We start from the raw sequence: 20,616 nt of genomic DNA, 5'->3' as shown, positions 1-20,616 counted from the left end.
CAAGAAGTCTTTCTGTCTTCGCCCTGTTTCGCAAACTCCGCTTGCTGTTTGCAGAGGCCCTCTGTTGGCGCCCTCGTCTGTGCTGCTTCGTAGTGCCTGTCGGCAGGAAGATAGTGCTCCCTCCCAACACTGGGTCGGGGTGCGGCTCTCCTTTGCAGTGGGCCAGCAGGTCACTCCCCCTCCCGATGCGGCAGTGAGATGATGTGCTCTGGGGGAGGCAGGTGGGTGGATCGCTCCCCCTCCCGGCACCGCGGTCGGATGCTGCGTTCCTGCCAGGAAGGCGGATGGCAGCCCGCCCTCTCCCGGCGCCAGTGGCTCCGCTGCTCTGTGCAGCTGCCCGCTCCGCCTCAGGTTGGCGCTCCGTAGGCGGGCTCGGGGAAGGCCACGGAATCACCCCATCCCTGCTCTGTTCCAAAACCCAGCTCTTTGTCTTGGCGGTGCGAGTTCTCTGAGGTACCAGGGCAGAAAGATCCTATCTGCCTCGTGCTGTAAACAAGTCTTAGTCCTGCCCAGGAGGTTGCGGAGCCCCTGGTGCGGATTCAGGGCCCGCCCCCGCCCCCGCCCCCGCCCCCGCCCCCGCCCCCGCCCCCGCCCCGGCGCTGTGCACAGGAGGACATGGCGGCTGTTGCCGCACCCCGCCTCTCTTCTCGCGAGAAGCGCCAGTAATGGCGCCGTGGGTCTGAAGAGACAAAGGCTACGGCGCCCCTTCCCCCAGGGCACACCAGCAGTGTTGCTTTGCTTTTTTTTTTTTCTCCCTATTTTATGGGGGGTCCAGGTGGTTCTGCTCTGTATCTCCCCACCATGGCACGCAGCCCCCTGCAGACGCCCGGGGTCGCCTCTGTGCCGCCGCCCCCGTCCTCCGCCCCGCTCGGGCGACCTGTCCCGGCCCCCAGCTGCCGGCTCACGTCTCGGGCTGGGTGTCGTGGGGACCATTTGTGCCCGTTTAACTCAGTTCTCTCGGTCAAGGGGTGCTGGGGCAGATCTGAGCCTCGGAGGCTCCCCCTCTGTCCCGCTGGCCTCTCCGTTGGAGGGAGGAGACCCAGCGAATGAGCCCTATTCCTCCTCTGCCGCTGCCTCCCCACGGGAGGGTCCCGCACCGTTTTGCTTTTTCGTCTGTCTTTTTTCCTTTTCTCCTACCAGATTTTGGGCGTCTTTGTCTTTCGAAGAGGGCGATGTTCTGTCAGAGTTCAGCAGGTGCTCTGGTTGGCTGAGTGGGTCTGTAGGTGTGAGTTTTGGTGTATTTGTGGGAGAGGATGAGCTACGAGCATCCTTCTACTCCGCCATCTTGCTTCTCCCCGGATGCACTCGTTTGCCATTCTTGAGGTTACTAATATGGTTTCACAGGTTTCATTGCTCCATTTTGATAACTGTACCATTTCCTCCTTGAATAGTCTGTGGTGCATTTTCACTGGGCCACGCAGGACCACACACACTGGATCTGTCATTCTTGTCACTGTCTTTCTTACTCATCTTATTGCAGTCTTGCTGTTTTGCCTATATATTTATTAATCTTTGTGTGTTTAGTTACACTGAAATTGTGTTTTTAAAATGTAATCAGTTGTGAATTTTCAGAAGCTTGTATATTGCCCATGCTTTTTTCATTCGTTCAACTTTTACAGGCACTTAACAAACTCAAGTTACTAGAAAACTACTGAGTTATGGGTCTGTCTTCTCTTTAAGTTTTATTCTCAAAATACGTGATACCATCTCTCTTGCTTGCATTTTTTTTTTAAACTACACAGAGGTCATTGGAAGGGAATAACATATTATCTTGATGAAGACATCCTGAGGTTCACAGAAATGTTTACATCTGAAAAGATATTACTAGTTCTGAAAACTGAATGGAGTAATTTTAGAGGTAATAAGACCCAGACCCCCTTACTAATTAGGGGTAAGATCAGATTATTACATCCCCCCTCTTTCTGTATTTTTATACACAGAACCAGAAGCAACGGGCAGTATTCTCAAATGTTGCACACTGGTCTCCTACTCACCTTGACAAGCAAAGTGGGCCATTCTAATGCTCTGGAACTTTGGAAATGGGTTCCTGACAACTACTGGGATACCTGCTGGTGACAGTCTCTGTATTTCATAGTTTCTTAAAGTCTGGGGTGTAGGTCAGTCAGCCTTTCAAATGGATGAAAGAGATGTCGGTAGTGATGGAATTGCTACAGTGCATGAGTTCATTTTTTACCCCTGGATCCTTTTCATCAATAAGGTATTTTTAAACTGATTGATAGCTGTGACAATAGGTTCAATCCTTTTCATTTCTTCCAGTCAGATTGTCCTTTAGTCCATAATGTCAGCATAATGGTTTTTCTAGGGGGACAAAGAAAAAAAAGGGGGCAGAAAAAATTCGTACAAATTATTGAATTATTTTTGCATTAACAACCTCCTCAGGTGGCACTCAACCCCCCTACCCTCGCCATGGTTCTTAATCTTCTTCCCGATGACCCCTGAAAAGAGGAGAAAAAGGTGAGGAGGGCCAAAGAAATTTTACACACTGGGCAGAGCTTCTGTTGGAGAAGATATCAAGGGTGTAGAGAGCTTCCAGAGAAGGGAAAACCCGTTGTAGAAGAAAGGGAAAGGCCTTGGAAGGGTGAGTGCACATGAGCCTTGTGTGTGAAGGTGCCGATTTGTGTCTCTTCTTTAAGCCCAAATCCAGTCGAGTTTGCATGTCTGTTTCTTCTCTGCCACAAGGAGACATACGTTGTGCTTATCATGATCGTGATGTTGGGGATTAATCACATGACTTCTGTTTTAGGAGGTGTCTAAAAACTGTCATTACCCAAAGATGTGTGTGTATCGATCTCTCCAGAGATGAGTTACCTTTAGAAAATCATGCTGAATCAGATGAGGATGACTCCTGTCTGTATTGCCCGTGACCCCTCTGGGGAAACAAGGAGTTACTCTGTTCTTTACTAGCTCGCTTCCTGGCCTTGTTTCTCTAGGCATGTTTTATCAAACCAGGTTATACAAGCTCGAATCATTCCCTTTCCGGCCTGTACTTTAGTGACTAGTATTTGGCTTCCAGTTCAAACACTGGAAAGGGAGAACAAAGAGGAAGCCTGAGATACTGCAGTGAGTCAAGAATGCCTCCTTACTGCCCTCGGGTATCTCCATGTGCAAGCTGAGAAATCGAGCTTGAATGTCATCCTTGCGTGACTGAACCGAGGTGCTTCTATGGCAGGATGTCAGTCTGAGAAGGTAAAGGGTATGTAAAACTGCTGTTGTACTCCTTTGCCTTCTTTGTAAAAGCCTCTTTTCATTTGTATCAGTTACTGCGTTGTGAAATACTTAGCCTTGCTTCAGTGAGCCTCAGGGCTGCCCTGTCTTCCGGTGGTCAAAGCCAACTGATACCGCCAAGAATAAGGTTCCATTTCTACTCTCATCTGCTCCCCAGCATCAAAGTTGGAACGGCAGAAAGAATTGTACTCAGACAGGCAGATAATTTAATCACTAGTAACTCCTAATTATTCATATATTATATTTTAAGGGGCTTATATTTTTTAATACTTCAGGTTATTCATGTCTATTATGTTACATGCAAGGTCGCTCCCTTTTTGCCCTGGGAGATTGGTTTTGGTATAGAATTAGCCTGTGCTTGTAGTGAGAGAGACATTGAGGTTATGAGCTCATGATTCATGCTCACGTGGATTTAGTCCGTGAGTGAGCCGCTGTGAAGGTTAGGCGTGAGGTTCTGTTGGGAGTTACACCTTTGTTGCATGGCTTTAGTTTTTTGCATCCACTTGGTTCCACTGATAGAGGAGTGATTTCCTTTCAGGTGACTGCTTGAAAATGGATGTTTCTCCTCCCTCACTAGCATCATCCATTCTCTCTGGAGAGTCTTGAGGGAATCTAGCCAGGCCTTCAATTGCTTCCTTCAGGCCCTCACACAGTGGGATACGGGTCCATTACCAGCCTTAAAGTTGATGTGTTTTCTGATTATTAGGACTTTTTGAAAAAGCCAAATATATATTAAGCTGCTTTAGAGATTTCTTTCAGGGTTTTCATTTTCTTCTTCTTTGCTACTTTGGGCTTGGCTTTTCATGGCAGTGCCTTAGAAAGTGGAAAGTGACCCTTCTTTCCATGTCTTCAGCAAATTCCCTGTTGTTTCCATTAAGAGCAGCTGAGGGTTGGAGGGAGGTCATCTTTTAGACACATGGGACCAGTCATGGAAGGTGCTAGGGTTTGGATCTTTGGTCTTCAGGATATATTTTTACCTCTTGTCTCATGAACCAAAGAAATGATTTGAAGGCTGGGGTAGCAATTCTGTTTTCATTAGAAATAATGTATCTATTTGCCTAGTGATGGGCTCTGTTGATGCATGATTCTTGAGCAGATAATTAACAGGTATAGTCAGATGAGTTGCCGTAAACTTAGAAAATGTTCGGGGATTTTTATAAGAGCCACTCTCTGCTGTTCAGGTCAGTCTTGGCTCAGCTGTGCACATCAGCTGGGGTGCCCCAGCTCCCCTCTTCATACAGGCCATGTGATTTAATGCGTCTGGATCTTGCCCACTGTCAGTTTCCTGCCCTGAGCTACTGTTACGCATTTTGTTTATCACTACATTTTCAATATCTTTCTCCCCTCTGGATTTTTAGAAATAGACAAATGAAATACCCGAGCCAGTCTTTTTGGGGGGATTGAATCACTTACAGACTTAACCCATGGCTTCCCCTGAGATCAAGTCACTGTGTAGTGACATAAGGGAATTTTATAGAATCAGTTAAGAGAGTGAGAGAATCCACATGGCATTAATTCGCTCCATGACTCTTCATTGAATACTAACCGTGTGAAGCACTGAACTCAGTACTTTAGCTCCATAGGATAGTATAAGGAGACTGCAGAATAAGGCTGGGCTTTGTGAGGAGGTTGGCGTTGAGTTATTCATGTAGAATTCCAGAGGATACTTGAGTCTCTTTGCCTTCTTGCTGCTCTAAACTCAAGAGAGTAACGCTGAGCTGGGAGAGACAAATGTTCATAATCCCTAATAGCATCTGATTCTAAAATGGCTTTCATTTGATTTCTAAGTGAATCTTTGAAAAAAAGATGATTTATTTCCTTATTATTTTGATCTGATTTAGTTTGTTACCCACAGATTCTAGGAGTGACGTAGCATAAACTGGCTAGAAAAATGTAATACAGTGGTAAACGTTTGCTAATAGTACTTTCCAAGGATGCTTGTATTCCTACAAATCATTCAGAATTACTTCTAATCAACATCTCTGTGTAGCTGACTGTAGTGTTAGCATGATTTAGCTAGCCTTTAAAAATGTGTTCAGTGGTTTTATAGACATTTGATGTATGTCTAAAACTGTGTATTCCTAAATTCACTGCTTCTAAATGCTCAGTTAATAGTCATGGGTTAAGAAATTAAAAGTTACTTGATGAATATCTTAGTGTTGTCTGTCCTTCATGTGTGTATTTCTGTAGTCACCACTGACATTGTATAACACTTTCTAAAACACCTGTTTTAGAGCTTGCTGGGTAACATTTAATCTTGTGATTTTGTTCTGAGATATTTAACAATTTTATCACAACTCTGAGGTTTGTACCTCTTTAAGAACACTACTGAAAAGTACAGAGTGTTCCTTGTTCATTTCAGTTAGCTAGCCTACTGGTGCTCCAAACAAGCACAGCTACCTTGGAAACCTGTGTGGCAGGAAATGCTGAAGTTTGCTATGTATACAACTTGACCCGCTAGTTTTGCTCCTGTGTGTGTATCCAAGATAAATGAGTTCACATGTCTGTGAGGATCACTGCTGGGCACGGTCGGGGTCAGTGCCTCCTGCCGTCTGCCATGCCTTGGGATGCCCGTGACATTGGTCACCCTGCTCCGAGGTGTAACTTACCAGAACAGGAGAAGCTGGTAGTGTAAGTAAGAAGGGCAGCTCTCCTTGCTCAGGTGGGTGGGCTGAAAACCCTGACAACCTCTTGCTCCGCAAAATCCCATATAAGTATTATTCACTTTTGAGTGCAGACTAGTTAAGACTTAAAATGTCTGCTGTTTCTGTGAAATATTATCAGGCAGTATGGAGAAGGCTCTTGATTCCTGACTCATCAAATCAGAATATAGAAATGACATGTATCTTTGCAAAGTAAGAAAACTGAATCCCAAAGTTATGGAATGGCGAACAGTATGGCTAAGAGTTCTTAGAGAAACGGCACTTTGTAAATTAGTCAACGTGTGGGGTTGTTCTGTCTTAATTCTAGAGTTTACCAGACTTTATTTTGTTTATTCCTTACTACTTTCTATTATGACTTGTCGTCCTCTCGTTGGAATAAGCTCGAGTGCTTTTACAGCATTGTAAAATATAACTGCTAGTTTTTAAATTAGTAAATTAACACCAACACCTTGCATTTGCAAAATGTTTCATACTTTAAAAATAGTTCACATTACATACTTGATTGTCACAAATTATGGGAGTGTTGCATGTGGATTGTTAACTATACTGTACAGATGGGAAAACTGAGCTCTGTTGGCTAAAGAAAGTGTGCAGTCACAGGTGCTAACTGAGGCAAAGGCTTGGACGGAAATGCAGCTCTCCCCCCTCCACACACATCAAACCCGGGGAAGCTCTGGGTCTGGGAACTGTGCCCTCTCTGCATCTCCTTCCGCTCCTCGTCTGTTGTTTAGTTCAGTTTTACTATTTCACATTTGCTCGTATTCTCCTGTTCATTTCTCATTAGACGTCCAAGGCTGCTCTTTGCATCTGTTGCTCCCTGAGTGCAGTGCGTACACCTTGTGTTCTAACAGCTGTGTGGGAAACGGCGATTGCCATGTTCCGTAATTCTGCTTTGGAATTCACCTCTCCTTAATCTCGGTAGTTGATTTTCTTTTCTTACCCTACTCAGGGAAGGGTTTGCCTCGTCGGATCTGGCCGTGTAACCCTGTAGTCTAATATTCAGTTTCCAGTGAGGCCGTGTACACCGTTTCAGAGGAAAGCAACGCGCTCTCCCTGACTACGAATTAGGAAACAAAAATCCTTGTTGTGACTCCGCATTTAGACCATGAGCAAGTTAGATAGTTTCTATCTTTAGCATGTGATTTCACTAGATTGTAAGAAACTGCAAGTTATCTGTTTATTGGGTATTTAATGTGGAGCCCTTTGATGCATCCGCTTACTTACGTAACATTCTGTATTAACAAAATAATCAATAAACAATCACTAATAGAAAAGAGTGTTATTGGAGCCAAATTGAGAGCTACTGTGACTCAGAAAACAGTATCTTGCAGTGTCTTTAGATGGTTAATTCTCCAGTTATTTCTCTGGATTCTCTCCTCGTAACCACCAGAGTAGAAGTGGATCCGAAATGATATGTGGAAAGGATGAAAAGTTAGAGGACAAAATAAAAGATGTAGGGTCCAAGGAGTGAATATGAGGAGAGCGAACTGACTGCTGACCAGAGCAAACAAGTTTAGCTAAGGTTCATAGTTTGCCAGCATTAGGCTCCTTCTAAGCACCAGATCAGATGGGTCCATCTGCAGAGGGGGTCTGGTCTGTTACAGAGTGAAACTTCGCAAGACACGTCCTAGATGCAAGGTTCTACTAAAGGTATGTGTCCACTTAACTCTAGGTGGTGGTTGTATCTGGCAGTTGATATTATAATGGATTATTTACTTTCTACTATTTCAGTGCTAAAATTGAAATTTTAAAAAAGATCAGGTATGATTTCTGTAAATAGTAAAAAAAAAAAAAAAGAGAGAGAGAGAGAGACATTGTTTTAATTTCTCTCAATAGCTTCACTTAGGTTAGGTTTTGTCATCAGCAAGTAGTGTGAACCACATTTGATTAATAGGAAAGTTATATCCAGTCTAAAAAGAAGGATTTTGAATATATAGTCTTTAATTCTCTGGGGTCATATATATTGGTGGAAAAAAGAGTCTTCCTGAACTTACTCAGGGATCTCATTCTGGCCTGTGTGATACATGGTCCCTCTGCATACTTCTGCCTTGTTTTGCTTGCACTGTCTAACAGGGAACACACTGGCATGTAGTTTTGGGGGGTTTTGTTTGTTTGTTTACTGACTCAGAAGTGAGGGCTTTTCACCAGCCAAGGAACCTTTGACATGAGTGGCATTTTTAGCTTCCTTTGTTTTTTTGTATGTAAAAAAAAGAGGAAATCTAGGGCCAAGCTAAATGAGATTAGTAACTTGTCTGGAGTTGTTAGGTCTTCTTGATCAGTGCTGCCCAACAGAAATACGTGAGCCACATATGCAATTCTAAATGGTCTAGTAGCCACATAGAAATCTAAAAATAGGTGAAACGAATGTTGATGATAAATTAAATACACAGTATCTAAAAATCCGTCATTTGAACATGTAATTAATATAAAAAATTAATGAGCTGTTTTGCATTCTCCTTTCAAGCCCATGCATATTCCAAGCCGCACGTGCAGCTGTTCAGTACTGAGCAGTCTTTTGTTCCGCTCATTTTAAATGTGGACACCAGTCTGTTGCTTGCAGGTCTACCCTTATGGATTTCATTAAGGACATCTGCCTAATTTTAATTCTGGGAGTTACACTGGCCAATAATTCCAATAGGCATGATCAGTAAATTAGTGTTACACTGTTTCAGTTTTTGACTGTGAGGCAATAAAGCAAGTGAATAGGAGCTAAGGGCCAATCTTTCCTTCCCAAAGGACTTGACTTTAATTGTGACCTGAGATTTCTTGATTATACTTAAAATTACTAATCTGTGAAGAGCAAAATTTTTCTCACTCTTTAAATTTTCTTTCAGTACTCCAGTTGATAGGGGCTTCACTGTCCACTCTGTTGTGATGCTTTGGGGCTGTCACGAGAGGAAAAGTGGCCCCAGTAGGGGGAGGCATTATCATTATCCTGCTGCACTAGACTTGCTTGCTCCTTTAAAAACACAAAATACTGCACAGGCTTTATTTTATTTCACGGCGGTGCCTGGGAATCACCTTGTTATTGCTGTAATCAATGATCAAATCTGAAAAAAAAGGTACATACATTTCTGAAGGAGTAAGTCGTAATTGTTTCTTTTAAAAATGACTTTTACCCTTTAATTCTTTCTTCTTTGTCACTTATTCAGAGGTAAGAGGAAATAGTTCACCTAAGATAATCAACTTACTGCTTTTAATTTGGTTTAAGATGAAAAGCTGCTAAATTCTTTCTGAATGTGTTGTTCTACATGACCTGTCTTAGTTTCCTCACAATAATTTTTTCTTTGTTTAGAGGAATAATTTATGATATAAAATGGCTTTGACATTGAATCTGAGGCTCCACCTATAATGCTCTAGGCCAGAGGTGGCGACGTATAATGACCTTCCATCTGGGGACCACTGGGACCCTGCTGTCTCGCCAGGAGTTCTGCTTTTGTCATCAGCACTGAGGCTGCAGGGGAAGGCTGGGGGTTTATGAGTAGATTTGTGTCAAAGCCGTCATTATCATTCTGGTCTTGCTTCCCAGGTCTGTTCAGGCTGCTGTAACACAATGCCATGGACTTGGTGGCTTATGAACAACAGAAATGTATTTTTTGTGATTCTAGAGGCTGAGAGGCCCAAGATCAAGCACTAGCACATCCAGTGTCCGCTGAGGACCCTCAGCCTGGTTCACAGATGGCCGTCGTTTTGTTGTGTCCTCACGTGGTGGGAGGGGTGGGGGTCTCTTTGGGTCTGTTTTATAAGGGCATCAGTTCCACTCATGAGAGTTCCGTCCTCATGACCTAATCACCTCTCAGAGGCACCATCCTACTGGGCATGAGGTTTCAGCATATTAATTTTGGCACGAGGGAAGATTCAGTCTGCAGTGTCTTGGTGCTGTCCTTTGTACCTGGGGAGGTGCTTTGCCCGAGTGGCTCTCAGACTGTCTTGGTGAAGGGCCCGGTATTAAATCCCCAGTTCATTATGCTCTGATACTTTTGGAAAACACAGTATGTATGAATTACTAGAAAAAGGAAATTAGAAATTTTATAGCAATTTGATGAAATAATTTTATGTTTTGAATCTAGATTGTATGTCTCTCTGGGTTTTTGTAACATTTTATCCCAATTTCTGTACATATATATCCCTTAGTGGACAGTGACACACAGGACGGGCAGCAGCCTGTGATCCACAGTTTGAGTAGGTGACACTGATCTGCGTCTGCAGTAATCCTTCTGTCATCTACTTGGTGAGGTGTGTCCTCCATTTTACAGATCAGGATGCAAGTATCTAAGCGATTAAGTAAGATGCTCAAGGATACGACAGTGCTGCAGCTGGAATTCTGACCCAGAGTTGCTGCTAACCCGCAAGGGGTCTTTGGTGGAATTAGGGGAAAGTATACTTCCCCTGAGCTGGCCGGCTTCCCGCCTTCACTCTGCATGCTTGGGTGGAACACGCCTGAACTACTGGGGAATGTGGCCCTGTTGAAACATAGCCATGCACTCCCTGCACCCTCTTCCCGGGATAGAAGGGGCGGGGAGAGGCAGTGGGAAGACAAGGATGAGGGGACACTAAGACTTGTCTTTTGGTCATTTTATTGTGCATTTTCACAGAATGGTGGCTGAAGTTGAAAAAGCAAAAAAAGTTAGTGAAAATCACTGATTTTCAGTATTTATCATGTAACTTGTCTTCAACCTTAAGCTTCTGGAGTACCTGTCAATTTAGTTACCATATACTATCCTGGGACTCCAATTATTAGAAATTTCTGTGCACATTCAGGTAGGTAATGAGGGTTGAAGACAATAGAGAAAACAAATTAATATTAAATGATCTATAAAAATATTTATGAATATATTCCCATATCCTTGCTGCCTCTGCCATCACACTTCTACTACGAGTTCCCAGAGTTGGCTCAGTTTATATATTATGTGAAGAAGTAACTGTTCAGACCAAAAATTCATTCTTCCAATCCAGGAGCATGGGATATCTTTCCATTTTTTTAAGTCTTCTTTAATTTCCTTAATCAGTGTTTTATAGTTTTCCGTGTGTAAGTCTTCAGACCAAAAATTCATTAATGTTCATTTTAAGCACATTTCTAGTTATGCAGCATAATTATAGTAATTGTATCAGGGTCCTAAAATTGCTGACTGTGGCCACATGCATGAGCATTTTGGTTTTACTCTCTTCCAAGACTTAAGGTTGTGCCTTCTCCACACGGATGTATCATTGGTCGTGTAGAATGCCGGGAAAGTGAATTTACATGGAGAAACCATTTGCAGTTATTGGAAACTCCTCAAAACTAATTAGGGCCTGGTTTTCTTTTTTAAGGAGATTACAGGTGAGGAGAGGAAGATAATATTAATCCTCTTATGGAATTAAATTCAGTAAACAAAAAAGGTGCCAAATATTTTATTTTTGACAAAACATTTAAAATGCCTTCTTAAATATGTAAATTCTTCAGCTATCACTTACCGTAGTAAATACACTCTTTGCTGGGACGTCGCTAAGGCGCACACGCATTTTCATGCTAAATGTCTCCTGCAGCTCTTTGACATTGATGCTGTTGGTATTTTTTTAGATAAGGAATCTGAGGTTTTAGGATGTTGGAGGAGGTTTTCCAGAAAGTGTAAAAACCAAGCAGAAGAACCTTAGACCCTTGTGATATATGGCCCAGAAGCACTGGCGTCACCGGGGAACTTGAAAGAACCTCAGATCCAGGAATCAGAGCCTGCATTTTAAAAAGATCCCACATAACTCATGTGCATATTGAAGTTTGAGAAATAATCCTTTAGTTTACAGGTTCCATGTTCATAATCCTACACAGTCCTTCAAAGGGATATTTAAGATAAAAACTTGATTAAGAATATTAGCTGAATCTGATGTGAATATGGAGAGATTCAGAATAATCATTTTTTCTTCTGGTGATATGCCCTAATTTTGTAGATTGCACATTATTTTCTTTCAGTTTTATTGAGATGTAATTGACATAGCACTGTATAAATTTAAGGTGTACCTCATAATCATTTGACTCACATACATCAAAAAATGTTACCACAGTAAGCATAGTGAACACCTATCATCTCATATAGGTCACATTTAAAGAAAAAAAAAATAGACTTGGGTTGACTGAGATGATGTAGTAACAAGACCCCGACCTCCGCTCCTGCCCTGGGCACACCAAAACTGCATCTGTTTACAGACGAGCTGTCCATGAGAACAACCTGAAGACTAGCAGAAAAGGTCTTCTGCAACTAGAGATACAAGGAAGGAACCACAGAAGAAGGGTGGGGGGCAGATACGAGGCTTAGTCAAGACCCATCCCCATGGGTAAGTGAACCACAAACAGAAAGATAATCACGGCTGTGGAGATCCTCCCTAAGGAACAAGGGGTCTGAGCCCCACATCAGGCTCCCCAGCCTGCCCTGGGAAGATGAGCCCCCAGCATGTCTGGCTTTGAAGGCCAGTGGGGCTTGCCTTTGGGAAGGCCCAAGGGCTGCGCTAAATAGAGGTTCTGCTCTTACAGGGCAGAATCAGTCATTTGAAAGGAGCCTGGGACAGACCTACTTACTGATCTTGGAAAGTCACCCAGAGAGGCAGGGGGTAACTGGGACTCACCCTGGGGACAAGGACAATGGTTGCAACCATTTTGGGGAACCATTTTGGTGAGCTCATGCTCCACGTGGACACTGGTGCTGGCAGGCGCCATTTTGGAATCCTCTCTCTAGCTTATTAGTGCCAGGACCTGGCCCCCACAACCAGCAGTCAGCACCAGTCCTGGGATGCCCCAGGCAGAGCAGCTAACCAGGCAGAGACACAGACCCACCTATCAGCAGGCCAGCTGCCCTAGTCCCCTCTAGCCCCCTAGTTGCCCAGGACCTGGCCCTGCCCAGCAGAGGGGGCATGACTCAGCCCTGCTCACCAGTGGGCCACTACTGTCACTCTACTAGGACACCCAGGGCCCTGCAGCCAGCTCAGAACCCAGACATGCCCACCAGTGTGTCGACACCAGATATGGGGTGCCTGGGTGTGGAAGTCAGAGAACCCAGGACGTGGCTTCACCCACCTACAGACTGACACTAGCCCCAGTGAGCCTAGCCCACAGCCATCCACCCCGGTAGCCTCGCCTGCCCACCGCGGGGCAGCACCAGGACCAGTACTCCCTGGGCCGTGCAGCCGGCCGGGCCAGAGCCCAGCCCTGCCTAGCAGCGGGCACAGCCTCCGCACACCCCTGAGAGCGAACCAAGGATGCTGCTATTCCTGTTAAGAATGTTGTTTTACTCTGTGACATCGTGTGACAGCAGAGCATGATTATTTTATTAGTTTCCTAATTGACTCAACTTAGAGTGGCTATCACTTCTGGAATTTGACAATAAACTTTTTTCTTTTCCTCTAGAGTTTGTCTAAGCAAATTTATAACAAAATGCTCACAATAAGTAGAACTTGCTTCGCTGCACAAGATCGGTATCTGGGGTAATAGATTCATAAGCAGGACTTACCAGTAGTGTGTTACTGTCTGGGAAACACAGTTTAAACATGCCCACGTCTGTGTTAGGGAGCTTCTCATGGATTATGTGGCCTGACGCCTCTGGACTCTCTGGAAAGCCAGATTTGAGAGTGAGCTAACACAGCCCTTTGGATTTGATGATCATATCACCATTAATTAGTTGGAAAGTTCCTCATGAAATGTGGGCCAAGTGCAAAATGAGAGCAACTGCCAGTGAAATAGTGAGCTTTCTCAAAGACCCGAAAAAAAGCACGTTTTCTATTTTGTGCTCAAACTAACCTGATTGATCTAACAGATTCTCTGTGTGTGTGCTGTTTAATTTTTCCCTTCACTTGTTGACCAGTGTTTCAAGGTTCTGCATTAGAAAAAAGGAACACTTTTTAAATCTCAGGCTGCAAAGGTCAGATGTGTAGTTGTTATTTTACAGAGACCAAACTAATTTCCTAAATGATTAGAAATTTTAATGTTGGCCGATCAGGCTATTAAAAGGCTGGTAAAGAGCCCGACACTGAGGCCCGTGGTGAACACCAGGGCAGAGACCGTGGATTTTTAAGATGTGAGATATAAAACCCCAAATTTCTTTCACATTGTTTTGATACAATGTTATTAAGTTATTTGTTCATCTTTTAGGATAAAGCGTAACATGCTATTAAGCGTATCACTGAGTTCAGATAACATCTCTCTCTTTTCCTTTCTTTCTTGAGCAGGTTGTCAAGTTACTAAGCAACAAGAGATCACAAGCAGTTGGAATCCTGATGTCTAGCCTTCACTTAGATATGAAAGATATCCAACACGGTGAGTAAAACTGAAAATTCAGCTTTGGAATACTGAAATTTGGGCTGAAGGATATGGTGCTTAGTGGTAAAATTATTTCAAACTTAGACTTTCTGGTTATATTCAAATGAGTGTGTTCCCTATAAGTGCTAGCAGACTTTCTGCCATGATTGTTTCTGGAAAGGTTTGGAGTAATTTGGCTTTTATGTCATTTCTATATCTTGCTAAGAGCCTAATTCTCATATGACATGTTTAGCCTGCATTAGTAAGTGTTTAATTTTTACTTCAGAAGAATTGCTAGTCCCACTGTGCTCTGTGCAGGTTAGACTTCTCCGTGTCACATTCCAAGCGTGGCTGACGAACACTGGTGAGAGCCCGACGCGGGGCACATCTCAGCCACTGACAGTGCCTGGAGAGGAGGGGCCGCAGGGGTGGGAAGTATGCTGAGGCTTGAGTCTCAGTGTTGGATGAGCTAACGTAAAGGAGAGGAAGTAAACCTAAAATTTCCTAGTAGATCAGCTAAAACCAATGTAGGAGTTACAGGAAAGCTTGTTTCAGCTGTTGTTTAACAGTGTTCTGATGATAGAGATGCTGAGTAGTAGACTGGATTGCCATGTATGGGGATTAAATGCAAACTCAAAACCGTTCGAGAGGCTGAATGACCGTGTGTCTCAGATGTCTCTGAAGCGCCGAGTGACTGATGGGGCATATTCTCCTGGTCCTCCTGTCTGAGCTACTGTGAGATGCTGAGTCACTAAGTAGTCGTGTTATGTATAACTTTATGGTGGACAACGGGTCCCTCTTCTTTGAATTCTTTGGGATAACTCTGTGTAACCCTCCTGGCTTTTCTGCCTACGTGGGGCCTGAATCATTTTTTTAGTAACTGTCAAAGATAGTTTCAGGTTATTCCTGCCCACTCATATTATTGTTGGTGACCCAGACCCATGGAAGCAGGGCTATCATGACCTTCTGTTATTTTTTATGGTGGTGTTTTAATTTATATCTTTAAGCAGATTTATAAAATACTTTATGTGGAATTAGGGTGATTTTTAACATTTTTAAAATGGCTCTCATGCCAACACTTTAATGCTTGGACTCTGCTCTGTTATTTACAGGCATCCCTGTGCCACATTGGCCCGTCATATGTGTGCTGAAAGATTTTGCCTGAAGGTGAACAGAGGGAGTAAATTTATATTCAAAATGTCCTTTAAGCTATTCAGAGCCTTAGAATAGATTTAAGAAGATTAAATTATCCAATAGAATGTACTTATTAATGACATGTGGTTTATAAATCATGAAAAGATTTAACTGACTTCCTAGCTTACCTCTTTATGAGTGTGGATTCTATTTGGTAGGTTTAAAATAATGGGTAGAAAAATTCATAAGTAGCGCACGCTTGGTATGCCCTGTCGATTGATGAGTAACTCAGTCACAGTTTAACTTTTTATTAAACTGCTGCGATGGTGGAACTTTCTTACTGAAGCATCGGTGGTGGTAGTCACGGAATAGGACACCGAGGCTGCCGCCACGGAGTGCTTGGTGTTTCTGAAGCCGGCAGATGTGGCCCAGTTAAGTCATGGAATGAAATCTGAAAATAATAATATGGTCCTTTCCTTCAGTCAAATACTGCCTGGGCTGAGTTAGTACTGAGAGTCTTATGAGCAAAGGAGCTCACCTCACATCCGTGTGTGGTGAGGCCAGTGTGAGTTCATTGAAAATCTGCTGGCTTAGCGTGCGGCGCTCACAGGACCACAGCGTGGACGGCAGAATTATACATAAACTTTATCCTATTCGGATGTGAAGTGATTGCTTGAGTCACTCTGAATCGCTGCACGAGGTTTTCTAAAACACAGCCACCTTAGAAATCTGAAGAAGCGAGTGTGTGCCTTTCAGTGCCTGCAGCCCTGTCCTGCCTGCGTGTTGTCCGGATCCGTGGTGCCCACGAGTGAGTCACTTGTGGCCTCCAGAAGAAAACTGACTTCTGTCAGGGTATGCCTCCACTGAGAAAGCCACAGAAGCACAAACATCTTTGGGTTTGGACAGTGGAAGCGGCTGAAGAATGTATCCTGACCTCCAGGGTCATCTCAGACAAGAGCAAACTAAGTTCTGTCAGTGGTTATGTGTCTCTGTCAAGGCCGCACAGCTCGTTAACACAGCAGACTGAACTTGCACTCCGCCCACATCAGGCAGCCGGTCCTGCTCTTCTCATTCAGAGGCCCTGCTTCCCCCCGGTTGTGCTTTTCCTGCAGCCAGCACTGCTGTCTCAAAAACAAAGTATGTGTAAGGTTGTAAAAACTGCACGAGTTGTTTTCCCTCTCTCCTTCCCTGTCAGAAGTCTAGGAGAGCTCAGAGTTGAGTCTGCTTTGTAACGCTTCTATTCTAAAGTCCCGTGTTAGGGCAATTCGTGTGGCAGGTTGGGTCATAGGTGCGAAAGGTCTAGTTGCGGTCTCGCCGCTGTATCCACGTCCCGCTCAGACTCGATGGTGAACACAGAGCGTTTCCCCCAGCGGCACACGAAGAGCCCTCAGTGCCAAGCGCAAAGGGCCGAGGGGTTGGCTTTACGTGCGGGGCGGGGGGCGGGGCGAAAAGGTCACAGCGAGCCGCTGGAAGGCAGCTGTGAATATGCCTGGTGGTCCAGGTTTCTGGTGGGGGAATGAAACTGGTGTGCTGCCTCTGAAAAATCCCACTGCAAGGGCTGAGAATAATGTAAACTCTAGGATGAAAGTGCCTTTCAGAGAGGATTTGCCCTAGTCTGTGCTAGAGACGGGGGGTACTGTGGGCTTAGGGTCTCCTTAAGTCATAGAAGCCCCGTCAGGCTGTGCAACTCTTCGTCCGCTGCGTGAGCTGATTTCCCTGAGTGTGTAGCTGTTTGAGTCCAAGTTTATTATAGGAGGAGCTAGAATCATTGGGCGGGCCTTGAACTTTAATATTTAGCCCCTGGCCCCGTGAAGCTGTCAACAGAAAGTTCAGATTTGTGGGGTCGGGCTGATACCCCGAGGACAAAGGCAGTTTCTGAGCTGGCTCATTTCTCAGGGTTGTCTCTTGCCTTTTGATTAGCATGTTCATTCCTCTCTTGTCTTCTCTCTTGTCTTTTAGGGCATTTTACAAATGTATTTTGTCCAGCATTTAAAATTTTTCTCTTTGGGAGGATCTCTTTAAGTAATCTAGTATAATTCCCAGAAATTGGTATTATGAGAGTATCTAGAGGTTTGTAGTTTTTGAAAATAAACTGAATTTTCTATGTAACATTTGGCTCGTATTTCAGGAGTCAGTATGGTATTCACAACTCTTAGGTCCATTTTGGTAGATAATAGTAGGTGTAAAAGAATTTCAAATTTCATAAGGCTCCGCTTTGTGCGCCCCAACCCCAGTCTCACTACTAGGTAGAGTATCCACATGTTTTATCATCCATCTGGGTGCTTCTGAGAATGAGAGGGGTGCTGGTAATAATATTGCCTAGGCCAACAGTGCAAAGTGGAAGTTTTGCAGCCACACAAGTAATAGGATAACTCTACTACCGGATAAAATGACACGGTTTCTGATCTAATTCTCTCTCTCGTGTAGATTTTTATTAAATATTTATTGGCCAGCAGGAACAGAATGGTTTGAAAAGCATGCCGTGTAAACCTGAGGTTGCCTAGCTCTGTGTCCTTATAGGTACTCCTACCAATATCTTGTCTGAAAGGTGCTCCACACTGATGCAAACACATCACAGAGGTAGGGATCTGTTACCTTCAGTCTGCACCAGACAACTAGAAATCCAGTGCTGCCAGAGGCTGAACCTATGACTATTGAGGGACAAAGCCTCAGGCAGCCTCCTTAAAGATCCCAACCAGAGGGACTCACTCCACTGGGTTCTCATGCTCTGCCTGTGGAAGGGATGGGGTGGGCCAGGGCATCTTTGAGAGGTTTCAGCTAATCCACATGCCTTGTATACCTTTAGTTTCACCAGTGCCATTTTAGCTATCAGTATGCTAATTAGCAAAGCCTCAGTTATTCATCTAGGGGGCAGCCGAGGATGCTGCATGCTGAATCACTGCGCTGTCCACCGTGCTGCTGCTGTCATTGCTCACAGTTGTATCGAATGGTCTAGAGGGAGGGAGTTAATTTCCATCTTGCAGTGAAGGGAATTGACGTTTATAGATTAAGCCTAATCTGGGGCTTCCCCTCCATAGGACCAGAATGGGTGGTCCCGTTCCTCTGACTCCTGCTTCAGTGCTGTCTGTAGTAAATTAGCTTGTTTCAGAATGAGGACCTGTGCTACCTACTAAAATGATAATATGCAGCCTGTACAAAAACAGAACTGGCAAAAGGGCATAATACTTTTGGCAACCAATATGGAGTTTTAAAACTTTGGATGATATAAATTTCACAAATTTTGTTAATCACTTTAAATGTCATTTTATAAAAACTCCCTAGTTTGCTTATTGACTCTGTTTCTTTGAGAAATGACACTGTGGATTTTTTTTCACATCTGTGAATTAAGTGAGGAAACATATTTTCAAGAAAATTATTAGTTAATAGATTTGCTTATTCTTGATTGAACCAAGCAAAGATAAACAAATTTGTATAGAAAAAATACAGTCTGGACTAAGGCTATCAATGAACTAAACCATATTGTGATTGTAAAAGTCTGGTGGTGCGTAGTGATAGAACTCTCTGTGCCTCTTTTTTAGGTCACTGGTTGCTCAGAGAATATATAGGGAAATCCAAAATATCACTCTAGTGTAGTCCTTGGGGATGCTTGCTTCAATTTTTTTTTTTTTTTTTAGTTGAAGTATAGTTGATTTACAGTGTTCTGTTAGTTTCTGGCATGCAGCAAAATGAAAAAGAATATATATCTTTTTTGGATTCTTTTCCATTAGAGTTCATTATAAGATATTGAATATAGTTCCCAGTGCTATACAGTAGGACCTTGTTGTTCATATATTTTATATATAGAAACTTGTCTCCTTATCTCAAACTCCTAATTTATCCCTCTCCCCCTTTCCCTCTTGGTACCCATAAGTTTGTTTTCTATGTCTGTGAGTCTACTTCTGTTTTGTAAGTTCATTTGTATCATTGTTTAGACTCCACATATAAGTGATATCCTATGATATTTGTCTTTCTCTGTCTGACTTACTTCACTTAGTATGACAATCTCTAGGTCCATCCAGGTTGCTGCAATTATGCATTATTTCATTCTTTTTTATGGCTGAGTAATATTCCATCGCGCGCGCGCGCATGTGTGTGTGTGTACACAGACCACATCTTCTTTATCCATTCGTCAGCGGACATTTGGGCTGCTTCCATGTCTTTGCTGTTGTAAACAGTCCTGCTGTGAACTTTAGGGTGCATGTATCTTTTTGGATTATTGTTTTCTCTGGATATATGCCCAGGAATGGGATTGCTGGATCACATGGTAATTCTATGATGTTTTTCAAGGAACCTCAGACTCTTCTCCATAGGGTCTGCACCAAGTTATATTCCCACCAACAGTGTAGGAGTATTCCCTTTTCTCCACACCCTCTCCCACATTCATTATTTATAGAATTTTTTAAAGTAATTAATTAATTTATTTTTTCATTTGAAGTATAGTCAGTATGTAATGATATGTTTGTCTCTGTTGTACAGCATAGTGATTCAGTTATACAAACACACACACATATATATATAAGGGGGGAGGGATAAATTGGGAGTTTAGGACTTGCATATACTAACTACTACATATAAACTAGATAAACAGCAAGGTCCTACTGTACAGCACAGGGAACCATCCATAGGCTTTTTGATGATGGCCACTCTGACTGGCGTGAGCTGAGACCTCCTTGTAGTTTTGATTTGCATTTCTCTAGTAAGTAGTGATCTTTTCACGTGCCTATTGGCCATCTGGATGTCTTCTTTGGAGAAGTGTCTATTTAGGTCTTCTGCCAATTTTTTGATTGAGTTCTTTTGTTTTTTTTTGTTACTGAGTTGTATGAGGTGTTTTTATATTTTGGAAATTAATCCCTTGTCATCGGTTGCATCACTTGCAAATGTTTTCTCCCAGTTCATAGATGGTCTTTTCGCTTTGTTTATGGTTTTCTTTGCTGTGCAAAAGCTTTTAAGTTTGATTAGGTCCCATTTGTTTAGTTTTGCTTTTATTTCTATTGCCATGGGAGAAGACATGCTATGATTTGTGTCAGAATGCTTTACCTACAGTTTTATGGTGTCTAATATTTCATCCTTTAAGCCATTTTGAGTTTATTTACGGTATGAGGGAGTGTTCTAACTTCATTCATTTACATGTGGCTGTCCAGCTTTCCCAAGACCACTTGCTGAAGAGGCTGTCTTTTCTCCTTTATATATCTTGCCTCCTGTGTCAAAGATTAATTGACTGTAGGTGTGTGGGTTTATCTCTGGCCCTTCTATTCTGTTCCATTGATCCGTATGTCTGTTTCTGTTCCAATACCACACTATTTTGATTAC

At 43.2% G+C, this 20,616-nt stretch overlaps 1 protein-coding gene across 1 annotated transcript in view; it reads left to right on the top strand.

Moving 5' to 3' along the window:
* The window catches only part of LOC102510773 (formin-2), a 286,001-nt gene that overhangs the window by 125,240 nt on the left and 140,145 nt on the right, over positions 1–20,616 (top strand). The window contains 1 exon segment of the mRNA XM_032491868.1: positions 14,103–14,190. Within this exon segment, the coding sequence (XP_032347759.1) occupies positions 14,103–14,190 (88 nt within the window).

Source organism: Camelus ferus, chromosome 11 (assembly GCF_009834535.1).
Source record: "Camelus ferus isolate YT-003-E chromosome 11, BCGSAC_Cfer_1.0, whole genome shotgun sequence".
Taxonomy (NCBI): Eukaryota; Metazoa; Chordata; class Mammalia; order Artiodactyla; family Camelidae; genus Camelus; species Camelus ferus.
This window is presented reverse-complemented; position numbering and strand designations above follow the sequence as displayed.